This window comes from Hoplias malabaricus, chromosome 3, assembly GCF_029633855.1.
Source record: "Hoplias malabaricus isolate fHopMal1 chromosome 3, fHopMal1.hap1, whole genome shotgun sequence".
Lineage (NCBI taxonomy): Eukaryota > Metazoa > Chordata > Actinopteri > Characiformes > Erythrinidae > Hoplias > Hoplias malabaricus.
In genome coordinates, this window is record NC_089802.1 from 59,965,200 (window position 1) to 59,979,384 (window position 14,185).

At 39.7% G+C, this 14,185-nt stretch overlaps 1 protein-coding gene across 7 annotated transcripts in view; it reads right to left on the reverse strand.

Annotated features, from left to right (window-relative positions):
* The window catches only part of lpp (LIM domain containing preferred translocation partner in lipoma), a 269,809-nt gene that overhangs the window by 70,942 nt on the left and 184,682 nt on the right, over positions 1-14,185 (reverse strand). For all 7 annotated transcript variants that reach the window (XM_066663357.1, XM_066663351.1, XM_066663353.1 and 4 more), the window contains one exon: positions 8,083-8,679. In XM_066663357.1, coding sequence (XP_066519454.1) covers positions 8,083-8,679 — 597 coding nt within the window. The remainder of the gene's footprint in view (positions 1-8,082; positions 8,680-14,185) is intronic.

The following is a 14,185-nucleotide window of genomic DNA, read 5'->3' on the forward strand; positions in this document are numbered from 1 at the left end:
TGCTGACCGGATCCTGTGCAAATGTCGTTATGTGGGTCACCCAGGAAAGAGGCCTTCAGAGGGGCATGACTAACCCAGTGTTGGGGGAGGAGGATAAACAGAAGAGAAACATCACATGAACGAAAACTATGAGTGAATGTTTGACAGCTGAAACCATCGTTGACCTTCTAGGGGCTTTAGGCGCCTGTAGGGGTTGAGCAGTTCTAAATAACCCCCCCCCACCACCAATCAAATGTCAGTCAAGCTCAGCAATAACAGAAGTGATCATCCAGCTTAGTCTTCTTCCAATTTAGACGGAGAGACAGAACACGAGAGAGAGAGAGGGAGAGACACAGACTGTATTTAGGAAGGAAAATACAGAAGTTGTTAAATTAAGCAGCAGCCATGAAATTTTCCCCCAGTTTTTCAAAATAAAGATCAAACATATTCCAGGGGATTTGTGTAATTAAGTGTCCTTGAGCTGTGTTGATTTTGAAAGGCTCTTTGCTCTACACCTTAGCCCTCATATTAAAGATGGAACCCAATCAGAGTGTAGATCCTCAGGCGTCAGCCAATCAGCATGGGGCAAATAGGGCAATGGTCATAATACACCATTAAAGTCTTACAATGACACTGACCTTATATGAATGTGCTCAATTATAATCCATGATCATTGCAATAATACACACACTAAATCAACCCCCCTCTTTGGTGTGAATAAGGGCATAGCTACACAGGCAGAGGGAACATATTCTATCAAGATCTTTGACATCCATTTCAGAAATAACCAAATGTTTTGGTATTTACACATTAGATTAAGAGACAGAATGCAATTTCAGTAAGTAGATTTTGAACAGCTTGCAAGGTGCCAATGTCATGATATCGCTACTAGACAGAATGACAACGATAAACATGAAGCTGACAGCACTTGCTTATGCTCTAATCTGGCTTTTACATTGTGTTTCTGCCTTATTTCATGATTAGGGTTTTAAAATTATGGCAATATAGAGAGAAATATAAAACACACTGGAATGATATGATTAGATGGTTAGAAAAAGGATCAAAGGACTGAAAAAATAGATGGAAATGAACACATGTAATGCAGTACAACGGATCACCATAGAGTCACTCAGTTTTATGTCTGGCTCACATTAAAGGATAACTTGGGTTGATTTTAAGGCCAATTTGCTCCTCCCAACATATGCAAAGGGTCTCCCGATTTCAGGGTGATCGTAAACAATGTTCCCATGTTTTCCTGTAGCGTGGAGAGTCCATAGTCCAATCGGTACTCATACGATCTTCTCCCAGTGCAGGTAAAATCACCACAATTTTACATCATATGTACAATCCACAATATTAACAGTATTGTAGATGGTGGGGTAGGCGCAGTTTTTTTTGTGAATTGTGACATTAAACTTATGTCAACCAACTAGAGCCAAGCAGAGTGGAACCTGTCTGTGTGTACAGAAGAAGTTAAAAGAGAGAAGCTCTCGACGGCTCTCATGTTGTAGCAATTTGCAAGATACTCCTACAAGGTTTTGAGGATCAGAATCCTTATCTGGGCATGTATAATCTGAAAGTGTTTATTGCTGCATTCATGGCAGACTGTGTTCTGTGGGGACTTGGAGGACTAACAAAAATCAATCACATAAAAATCAATTGAATATATTCTTATATGTGGGGTGTTTCACATTTTCAACAAATATTATAACTTTACTGGAACAAGGCTAACCCAGTCAGCCACTTTTAATTCACCACGAGCAAGTTCAAGTGTCTCTTTGTCACACAATCTCTTTAGCCATTTTTTGCACATTCTGGCAAGTTGGACTTGGAGCTTTGCATGGAGGCAGCAAGTGGAGCTATACAAAACGCGGCTACATCATTTTTTTTTGAAAGCCATTAAGTGTGCCTCCCCCCTCCACAATCGACAAAGTGAACGCAAACAGCCCCAAACTAATTTGGACACCCACTTTTCCTGTGCCACTGGTTGAAATTATTCATGTCCTGTTGTAGTTTAATTTCACTCCGATAATCTAATATATATATATATAGATATATATATATGTATATGTGTGTGTGTGTGTGTATATACATATTCTTTCAGGTTTCTTGATTAAAAACAATGATTCTAGTTTTGTAGTATATATATATACGTTTATACAAGCACCACACTTACTGAGAAGGCATCAGTGTCTATATATATGTGTGTATGTTTAGTTTAATTATTTCTCATTCTAATTGTGATAGTCAAAGACCAAAAGAACAACATAATTTGGATTCTAGTGCAGTGAATCCATGTGTAAAATGAATGTAAATCTAATTCATTATGTAATTTAATTTGCAATTATCTAAACAGACATAGCTTTATAATAAAGTCACTGTTTATGATACGTTAAGCATTGTGACGTTTGATCTGTTTTCCCTGATGTTCCTGAATAGCGTCTGTTTGTTGAGAGCAGAGGAAGTACTATTTTCACTGTTCTTCTTTTTCGTGTTTTGAAAGTAAAGACTCAAATGGAACAATAGAGAAAGCTAAATTAAATTAAAACATAATTATGTAATAACTTTACAATTAATTCCATGAAATTGCATTTAAATTACTTTTTAATGTAAAACAAAACAAGCTACATAACTAGTGTTGTGATGTTTATTATACCTTAATGCACCACATGGCAGTCAGTGTTTATTACTGTGACATTTTAATATTGTTTGTTGACGACCGATGTTTACAGAGGCTGAGGGCTGATGAGTGGATGTTGTGGAGGTTCAGGGCTGGGGCAGTACTGTGCTCATGATGGGGTTCAGGGAACACTGCTGGCATTCAGGGAGCAGGTGGGTGCCCTCACACCGGGTGCTGTGGCATCGCATTAAAACCACACACTCTGATCCAATTAAATGGCGGGATCATGCTGAGGGAGCCATGCACAGCTCTGTGTGGGTCAAAACCAAAGCAGCAACACGTGTCAAGACTTCCCACACACAAGCTCCAGCTCCACACACATTTCATTGAAAATCACTCATGTAGAGGTTAAACGGCTTATATTGTAAAAGTGTCATTGATTGAAGCACCACTCCTGAAGCAACAACAACCAAGAGGAAAAAAAAGAAATAAAAACAAATAAATAAATAAATAAACCCCACAAAGATGCAAAAGTCCAGAGCAGTGCATCAAACACACTCAACAGTAACCCAACAAGTACAGCATCCAACAGCAAAAGAAACAGGTTGATGTAGTAATACACAAGGGTTTTTGTTCTAATAGCGATGATATATACATTACTTTTACAAAACTCTTACTGTAATGACTTGCTCAAATAAGTGTAAAGAAGTTATCAAATCTACTTGAATCATCATGGTCTGTTTTTGAGCATATTTTTTATTGTATTATCTGAAACACAATACCTGCTCTAACATGAAATCAAAATCTTTGCGCTACAATATCTTTTTGAATCTCTTCCCAGAATAATTAACGAGAGTGTCATTCTTCAGAAACAAGCTCTCATCCAAAGTTCTAAGATACTCAGGATTGTAAATAACGGCTGTGATATCACATCACAATGTTACTTTAAAGCAGATGTTTGTGGTCTAATTGTTTAGTGAGGAACGTGGTTTGCTCTGGATCCTGTTCTCTTTCAGGTTTTATCAAACAATTTGTTCAACAAATCAGGAGCACACTGCCTCAAAAAGCACATTCAAAACAAAGAACGCTTCTGTATTTGTTTTATCTGAAATCAAAGCGAGGGTGAGAGATCCAGAAACTACACCTGTTGTTTACTTTGTGCACCATACTGTGACTGGAGCAGACATGTAGCAGCAAAAATTTTAGTTTTTGTTTCAAACAATATTAATTAGCTGTTTTTTTTAAATACATAAAGATGCTCACTGCAATGTGGTGTTTAATTTGTGTTTAGTAAAACACAGTCCTTGACGAGCTATTCCCCAAGGCTGGGGTTGCAGTTGTTTGTACTTGTGTGAGCATAAAATCCTTGAATTAGAGGAGACTCAAGGGTCTGTTCAGTTCCTCACACAGCCGTGGAGAGTGTGTGTATGGAGACCATGATAGGGCTCTCTAAGGAGGGGCCTGTGGGGGATTTGATGTAGTTAGATGGTTCCCCAAGACACCCCTCCAAAAAAACCCACCAACACTCCTGTGTCTAATCATTTCCCAGTTTATCGACCATGTCTTTTTTAGAGTGTTCAAACAGACCATATGAGAAAAATTCCTCATGGCCTTTGATGTCCTTGGGTGATGCACTGTAAACCCGATAACATGAAGCAGGAGTAATAACTAAAATAACTAATAGGCTAAAGAGTTTTACAAACTGAGGAAGACTAAAGAAAAACAACAACAAACAGCTACCAGAAACCATCTCATCACAGATAAATCTACATTTTTATACCACTGAAATGTTTTACAATAAGTGGACTGGATGTGTTTCATCCTGAGGCTGATTGAGAAAGACCAGATATTCTTGGAAAGGCTTGAAAAAAACAATAAATGCTTCCTTGAGGTAAAGAATGTTCCCTTCCCAGAATGCTCAGCATCAAAACATGTGACCTGGAAGTTGTGCCAAAGGGTGATGTCAGTAGTATGATATAAAGTGGACATCTGGCATTCTGTATTGCTGTCAATGTCAACTCTTGTTGTACTCTCTAAAACTGACCAGTGCTTTCCTGTATCTCAACCTTCCTGATTTCACTGGTCAAGAATCTCAAAAGTGTTTGTTATCCAAAAATACATAAAAACAACACACCTTAGCCATTCCATATTTACAGCTGAGGGGTGTTGTGGTTTATGTACATGAAAGACAGGGCAGGTGAGTAAGGTGTTGTGCCGTGTTTTGGGGTTTAATAGTGATGTATCACGTAAAGCTTACATGGAATTGGTGGCACTAATGCCTGTGTGGATTTACGATTGCTGTTACTGCAGGCAGTTGATATACTGCGTAAAGTCCACATGGAATTGTTAGTACTGTGCACGCATTAACGGTGCCAGTGGTGTTTGGTAGAGACTTGGTCAACAGGGAGGTCAGTGTGGATTTACATATAAGAGTACAATAGAGCTGTGAAGCTATCTTGGATGGGGGGGGGTCTGGAAAACCCGACCTCATTGTTGAACCTTCTGGAGGTGTCATATGTTTAATTCAATGAAACACTAAAAAGGAAAAGTACCTAGCTATGTCTGTGATGAGCTAGCAATAAAGTGGGCTTTTGAGTATGAATGAAGGGAATGGGCTGGCCCCAATGAGTAACCTTAACTGTTAAGTATAGCTAGTTGCTGATCAGATCATAAAATTTTTTTTAATAAGCTATGTTGTAAATAGATGTGCCAAAAAATTTTAGTTGTAGCAATTGTAACAATTGCTGGGTCTTTAAAAAGCATGTTTGATGGAGAAGTATGAGTATAAAGAACATCCTCCACATGATCACGTAATATACAAATGGGGAGAGAAGGGAAAAAATAAACAGAAAAAAAAAGAAAACACAAGCCCCATTCGTCCAAGTCAAGAACCATACAGAAGTTCACATTTCAGGCCAGTGTGCGTGCAGGGGTTCAATTTAGGTTTAAATGTTTTGAAAAAAAAAATCAATAAAGTATTTCTTTTTCATCCCTCTCAAATGCAGAACCTCCAATAATCTCCCTTAAGCTGTGTGACTGAGCTTCTGTGAGTAAATCCTACCTTTACTTAAACCACTTAGAGGTAATTCCCCCTTACTTCTGAAACTCAATGGAAATGCTGAATAGGAAAGCAGGAGGACGGCTTTTCCCTCTGTTTAATGATCATTAATGAATGATCAAAAACACATGTACAAACCAAACTAGAAAACACAATTAGCAACTGGTCATTAACTGTTATTCATTTTGGCTCTGTATTGAAATGTTATGATGTAAATGGCAAAGTATTCGCATCTAAGTTCATTTGACTTTGTAAGATATGCAACTGTAAGACTTTAAGGGCATATAATGATATTTATGTTACAGTTTTGGCAGACAGTCATCTTTTATTTATGTGTATTTTAAACTCTATTAATGTGTTATATACTTCCTTTTATTTGCATACCCAAATAAATGAACATAATATATACATGTTTAACGTCTATGAAATTCGAAAAACAAAAAGTGTGGGACATACCAATCAAAAAAAAAAAAAAAAATGCAATAAACGCCATGTCTAGTGCACATCTAGTTAACAGTGTCTGCATTAGCTCTCACTCCTCTTGACAATGACTGTGTTACAACACTTTTTGGGGAAAAAAACCCAGCACTGCCAAGTTCAGGCAGATGCCCCCTACACAATTACTTTACAAAAGTGAACAGCAGGCTTAATGTAACGTGTGTGGTTTTAAGGTAAACCCAGTCTCAGTTTTCATTAAGAATACCTTATAAAGTCCTTTTTCTTTTGTGTCTGAGAATAGCAACTTACTGATTTCAGTAAGTCCAAGCACTCATTTCATGGATGAACAAGTTGCGACACAGATCTGTTACTTTCAACAAGTCAGACCTGATAGCCCTACAACTGGCGATCCCCATGAAGTAATATAGAGAGAAAGTAAGACAAAGAATAAGCATGGGGTGGGAGGGGAGTGAGGCGAGATGCGTGAGCAAAGATAAACATGCTGCTTTTGTCAGACAAATGGAGTCAGACGGTGTAAAGCCCTGCAGAAAAGAAGTGTTAAAAATTCATAAAGGTTAAAATAACTGTTTATTCTGAACATTTCAACGAAGGACGCAAAGAAACTCCCTGCTGCATTACCATCAGAAGCAATTAAAGTGCAAACAAAAAGTAGTGTGCACACACACACACTTGCACAATCAAACACATACATGCTCAAACACACACCAATACAAACACACAGACCCATGCCCAGTATTACCACCTGTTGTACATACACACCAAGACACAGATGTACACTCGCTTGTGCTTACACACAAATACACATATATGCATGCTCACCCGCACAAATGGGGACACACTTTCAAAGTATTTTCATGCATTTTTCATTATGCATGGAGAAAGACAGCTATGCGCCAAGGTACGCCTTCATCATGGTGTGTTTGATGAAGATGAGGCTGCCTCTTCAGTTCTCTGCACCTTCTAGCACTTTCTTTCTTTGAGTTAGTCGGCGTTCTTGTGGTTTACTTAAAATCAGTCCCTATACACCCGTGAGCTAAACACATGGCTCTTTCTGTGTGCGCATGTGCGCGTGCGAGTGCGTGCCATTTGCTACGTGGACAACTGGCTTAAAGGACAAGATCAAATAAATCTGTTAAGAATTAATTACAAGAATATGTGCCATGTTTGGGAAAGACAGTGACTGTGGCACTACAGCAGTGGTAGCCCTACTTTGCTTTGTGTTTTTCATTTATTCTTATACATCTGATTCAAGTAGTCAGTTAACTTACAACCCCTTCCAAAAAGGGATCTGGTAAATTAGTGACTGAAATTTAGTGGGTTATCTCAGAACCAACTCTGAGAACCACTGTATTTCAGTGGACATTAACATTCTGATATCTGTTAAAATCCTGATGAATTTAACTGTGATGGGGCACCACCCAGTACCTGACTTTTCTATTCTTTATGTAGGTTCACTGCTAAGGCTGCACATTATAGGACAAAACTGACATTTCAATATTTTTTTTTGCAATACATATCGGAACTATGTTTTGTCTGCTCTGTTCAAGCTGTAGAGTTTGCGGATTCTTTTCTGTTTGTCAGATGATGGAGATATGCATATAAAAGCAATGCCGGCCCTATCCACAGTCATCATATTTGTGAAAAAATTATTTTCACTACTTTGTCTACTGACATTAATCAGAAATTGTCATGGTGTATAATGCCTGAATGTCATATAGATATTGACAAGAATGCTCCACATGACTTGTATATTTGGCAAGGGCACATTGCAATGACTATGCTGAAACAATATATTGTGCAGCAAATCCAATATTCAGTGTGAAGTCTTGCTAAAAGTGTACAGCCTCCTCATAAACGATTAACAGGAATGTGAAAATGGGACAAACATGTTCTGATCCCTGAACGGATTTTAATGGTAAACATGTTTTTAAATGGTGCTATTCATATATATCATTTTTCCTCTTACCTTATGGGGGCCAGCAGGTCCTGCTCCATAGGGTGCCAGGCTAGCAGGGGGATCAGTGATGTAGGTTTTCTTTGTGGCAGGTGGCTGATAGGGCTGATTGTACGGCAGGGAAGCATGGTGACTGGGTTCAGCTCTCCAGGCATTCTGGCCTCCATAGGCTGGAGCTCCGCCATAATGGTGGTCCTGGTATCCTCCAGCAGGATTGGGGTTAAAGCCAGGCTGTGGAGGGCCATAAGCAAAGTCTGGGGCACGGGGCTGCGCTGGGATATACTGCAGCGGGGCGTGTGTGTGCGTGGCTGCATGGGCGGGCCCACGGCCGATCTGCTGCTGAGGCCCAGGCTGAGCCGCTCTCACCTGAACATTGAAGGTGGGCTGGCTGGGTGTGGAGGCGGTGGTGTAAGAAGCTGGGACAGGCTGCTGCTGCTGAGGCCTGACAGCTGGAGGGGCCACAGGAGATGGGGCCACAGGGGAAGGGGCAGCAGGAGCTTGAGGTTTTGGGGTGGACTTCTTGGTAGCAGTCAGAGGAGGCTGGGTAGGGATAACCATGCGCTTATAGCCTGTGACTGGGGCATTGGGGCTGATGGGCTGAGCAGCATTCTGCAAAGAGAAAGAGAGGAAGCAGTTCAGTTTAATTCCAGTTTAAGTTCAGGAGTACACCTGCTTAACTTATTTTTGGCAAATTCTCCAAAGTTGAAATATCGGTTCCAGTACCGGTTCCATCATTACACAAAAGCTTTAAAACTTAACAGTGTGTGTACAGCTTGGCTTCTGGCTGGAAGATTGAAGGGTCATGTTAATGGCAAACACCAGGGAAAGAACCAGAGCTGAAAATCATTGGTTTAACGAAAGAAAGGTACACAAAAAATTTCAGCTGAAGTATCAGTGTACAACACTGAAACCTAGAAAATGTATTATGATACAAAGGCCTATTGCGCTTAAGCTGGTTTCCAAGGTTAAACAGCTTTTCTAAGGATTATAATTCACTTGCTGTATAAAAATGTCGTTCCTTTACATTTGCAAGCACGAGTGCATCACCTAGGAGCGAAGACCCAACTCCTTAATGGCTATAATAAAGCAGACATGCTGTAGATCAGACACGTTGGTGACCAATGCTGGGTAACGAGAGCAATGGGGGTAAAGTTAAAAGGGAATCCTCATGTCCTCACAAAAATCGGGGGGCTTACGACTCCACCACGAGACGATTTATTCAGCATGAGGCTTATAGCGCTTGTAATTATCCAGACCCTCCAGTGGCTATCGATCTGCAGGAGAAGCCAGGCCTGCCCAGGCACCGTCCAATCATAAAGCACAGCTAATAAAGAAGACGGCTGAGGAGGAGGGGAGAAATTGTTTGGTGGAAAGGGAGAAGGAGCATTGATGGGTGGCCTGGCAAAGGCCGGGACACTTGTGCTGACGCTAGCTGGCTGGATGGAAGTGCAGCTAAATCAGAGAGATTTGTTTCTGCTGGACTTCTTCAGCGGTGGAGAAGGCTGGTTTGGTAGAGGCCAGATATTCTGTAGTTTAACTCTGAGAGGCCTGTTCAGCTTCACAAACCTAAACTGAGATAACTCCTCCTGAGCGCTTAATTGCAGGATGATAACAATTTGCTGTTTTGGTAGAGGCAGACAGAGGAGATAAAAATACCAATGGTACTCATTAGGAGCCTTTTCCGAGAGTTGTTTATGGAGTGTTTTGATGCATTGTTTGATGGTGTGACAAGGTTTAAGAAATTAAGTTCTTTTTTTTTTGTTCTTGTTCACCGTTTGGCCGACTCTTTAGATCTATAGTAGGCTGCCATAACTAACCAGCTAAATGAGGACCACAGGGACTGAGCTCTAATTTCATGATGAAACATTAAGTAATACGCGGTATGATACCATCGTAGCCTCCAGCACTATTTCATGTTTTTCTTTTTTTTTTACTTTTTTTTTTTTAACACATCTAGATGGGGTAAATGTGCTTATTAAAATGTTTTTATCTTATAGCTGAGCTCTCCATTCACATCAACAGTTTAGTTATTGAGGAAGAACTGCTTTGTGCTTTGGAGTAAGTCTGATCAGATGAAAGATTCCTAATCTATTTGCAAATTATGTACAAAAATAAATTTCAAAATAAATAAATTAATGAATTAATTAAAATAGGCAAAAAAAACACCTAACTTTTTATAATATCATAAAAGCACAAAACGTATATTAAAAGAATATTAACAAGGACATAAAATATGAATTGTTAAGTATTTAGTGCTTTCACTGTCTTTTTTTAGAGCTTCATAAGGTCAGAGTTTTCTGAAAACACTACAGTAACTTGTTTGTCTAATTTAAAATTTTCTATTTTTATTTTCAGTAATGACTTCTGGACGGCTATATTTCCTTACAGATTCATATCTTTGTTTTTCTCCCCACATTTAAAGGATGCACAGAAGGAAAAACAAACAAACAAAAACAAAAGCACCCTCTCCCCAAGGATTGAATCATTTGTGTGAAGCTCAATTTTGCAAACTCTCGTTTATTTTTTTATGTCACATTTCTTTTTGACTCAAATTCAAGTTGAAGAAATTTCATCATAGTTACTCTAATTTTCCACCGAAAAATCACCACATTTCCAGAAATCCTGTCGATCAAGCACTGTTCGTTTCTTTATGAAAGAAGGTTATCCTGAACAATGTAAAGAAAAGCCTCTAATAATTTGCTAATTAGGGTGAGTCTCTAAGTGATAGAGCAATGAGATAGCATTGTGGATAACATCACAGTCTATGCAAGGGTGCAATATGTATTCCAGTTTTGCCAGCACTGCTGATATTTTCGCTTGCTTTGTGAAGAACTCTGAACACTAGGTTTGGTCTCCTCAGAAATTAATTTTGATATTCATGTTGCCTTTTGTCCTTGGGCCCCAACCCCCTGAATTGTCTGTGTGTGGGCCTGACTAATGCCCTGACCACTGCCTGGCTATTTTAGTGGGTGTGCCCATGCAAAACACAAAGCGAGTCCAAGGTGACTGTGTCTGGAGCGATCACACAATAGTAAATCAAAGCCCAGAACTGAGCTTGGATCGAGTAGTGTGTAAGTGTCAAAATCTCAAATGACCTACAAACTGGCTGTCATTAACCTACGCTGTTCTTTTTAGGTTAGTGCCTACAGCCACTGAAAGAGAAATCAATTACCGTCTTCATCTCATGATGAGAGTAAAGCCGTAGGCTGCGTGTAAAGACATGGCTATGACCTGCTATGACTGTTCACAGTGCTGTTCTGACACAGGCCAGGGTTTCAGATGCTGGCGTAAAGCCCAGGGCCATGGGCTCCCCTGTGGTTCATTAGCCTAACCAATCAAAGGAGGGGCCGAGCTGATTTCTCCTGTGCTCTATTCACGCATCGCAGGGGGCACACACATACGCACGCACCCTCTCGGCCTCGGCCTTGGCTCCCCCTGCAATCCATGAAGGATGTGAGTGCGCAGCTGAAGGACAGGGGAAGATCTGCTGAGCTGCTCGGAGGAAGGGTCACGTGGTGGTAGAAAAAGTGAGAAAAAAAATGGCTGACGTGACCTTAGCTGCCTTGTTTGATCTCCTGCACTGACGCAGTTTACAGCCTTGCTTCTCAGTCTGCATGGGTATCTCCATCTCACACAGCCAGACACACACACACACACACACACACAAAGCCTCTGTGAAAGATTTCATGCTTTAACCATAATTTCCGTTTATGTGATTAGCTCAGATGTTTTTGTCTGTCAGCATGCATATGTAAAAAAGCCTGAGCCCTTCAGAAACTGAATTACCCAATTTAAATGTTTCATGCTTTTTCTTAAATACTTCAGATTATTAATTTATCTATAAAAGACCTTAAAAACTTTTACTTAGTGGAGAACCAGAAATGCAAATATGACAGTGAAAATAATTACACCGTCATGGCAAATTTTCTCCTTGTTAGATGAGAGACGAGAGCATCAGTACTTTATTCACTGATGAAAACAAAAGGCAGGATAAGATCAGAAAAAAAGCACAGAGTGGAGTTCTTTTTTACCACTTATTATTATTATTATTATTATTATTATTACTGTTTCAATTTATAAACTATGGAAAGAACATGCTGTAGTCAAATGTTTAGAATCATGTGCAGATCTAAATTACGCACTCAAAATAAACGGTCCAAAATTGTGTGTGCATCAAACCATGACAATTATTCCCATTAATGTCCACATAAATTCAGGCCTTTAGCTTCTCCAAATTATTAAGACAACTAATTAGGTCATTGTAATACATTTTTCTAGTCATGGGGAGGGCATGTTCTGACATTCTTTTTAGAGATAAAATGTATAAAGCCTAAAATGCTTTAATATTCTTAATAACTAAGCTTTTGCTAAAAGTTAATTGCTATTTAAAGGGCTGTAGTTGCATATTTATACTATTGTGTTTAATCATATAGCTCTTATAGTCTTAAAATTACAATAATATGGTTTATTAAGTACTTCTGGGACAATATATTGACTACAATATTTGACAGTCCCAGCTGATAATGACTTTTTAATATAAATAAATAAAAATAATTTATAAAATAAATGTACAAAACCTTCCACCTGGATAACGTTTAAGATGAGATCAGAGACTGAACATTCATTTAGTTTCCACCCTAAAAAGCCAAAATTCCAACCATATTTATCCCAAAATACTTGGTTGTCTCCTGACAAACTGTTACTGAGGTCACATCTGGTCCTGCGAGACCAAAACATGAATAAATTAGAGAAGAGGAATCCTGTCTCATGCTGAAGTAACTCCTACATAAACATGATAGCGCTGGCAAAAACACCACTGAAAGAAACACTTCCAGTTATGAGACGATTACGTTCAGCTGCAGACTATACAGCATATATGTCAACTGAAGCCTGGCATGGCATGACTGTCGTGATTGATCCGCTGGTTGTGAAAAGACCACACTGTCGGCCTCTTTCTCAGAGACTCTGCTGGAGGCAAGCTGCTGGGTCTCCGGAAATATCAGATCAGATGTTTTCAGATGACTTCTGATAGTCAATGAAAGGAAAGAGTCTGTATGTTTCAGTGGTGAATGAACAAGAAACAGCACTATTATATTCTTAAGGATGAGAGACTGAGGGGGAGAGATGTGGGGGGTAATGGATGGATGGAGTGAGTAAGTTAACAAGACAGAGGCAAAGATTTGAGAGAGAGAGAGGAGAGAGAGAAGAGAAAGCATGAAAGAGGGGAGAAAGAGTGAGAAAAAGACAAAGGGACAAAAAAAGAGAGAGATGCATAGAAGAGTGAGAGAGAGAAGAGTAAAAGAGGAGAAAAGAGTCGGGGACAGACACAAATAAAAGAAAAAAGAAAGGGAGTAGAGAGAGGGAGAAAATGAGAAAGACAAAGACAGAATATGTGTGTGAGAGAGAGAGTGAGAGCAGATAACGGGAAGAAAGAGAGAAAGAAATTAAAGAGGAAGTACAGAGAGGGAAAAAGTGAGAAAGAAAGAGTGAATAAGAAGGGTGAAAGAGTGAGATACAACAACGATGTGAATAGAAAGAGACATGAGAAAAAAATGAGGGAGAGAAACCGAGTCAATGAAAGAGAGGAAGTACAGCGAGAAGGAGAAAGTAAGAAAGAGACAGAGGCAATGAGAGGAAAGAAAAAGAGAAGAGGAGAAAGAGTGAGGAGAGAGATAGAAAGAGAGGAGGTACAGAGAAAGAGAGTGAGAGATTAAGAGGCCCAGATATGCCCTCAGCCTACAGATTTTCTGTACAACATGCTACTTTTCATCACATCACCCATTCCATGCATTTAGCTCCGTGGGGTTTAGAGTGCAGAGCACATAAGCTCAGGCTTTATTTATATAACCAAGTGGATATGGCACACGCTCACTACTTCCAGGAGAGAAAGCGCAAGGAACTCTTCCATATCAGTGGACACTCGCAGCTACACGTATTGTGCTTCTGAAGTGTCTCCACAGTGTGAGTCTACACACTACAGAAACAGTGTCTGACACCATGAGAGCGAGCTTCAGTAAGCTGACCACACTGCTATGTGCTGTTGTCTGTGAAGTGATCGTGGCAGGCCACTCTGGTTGTCAGCCATCAAACCCACAAGAGGCCTGACACACGGGAA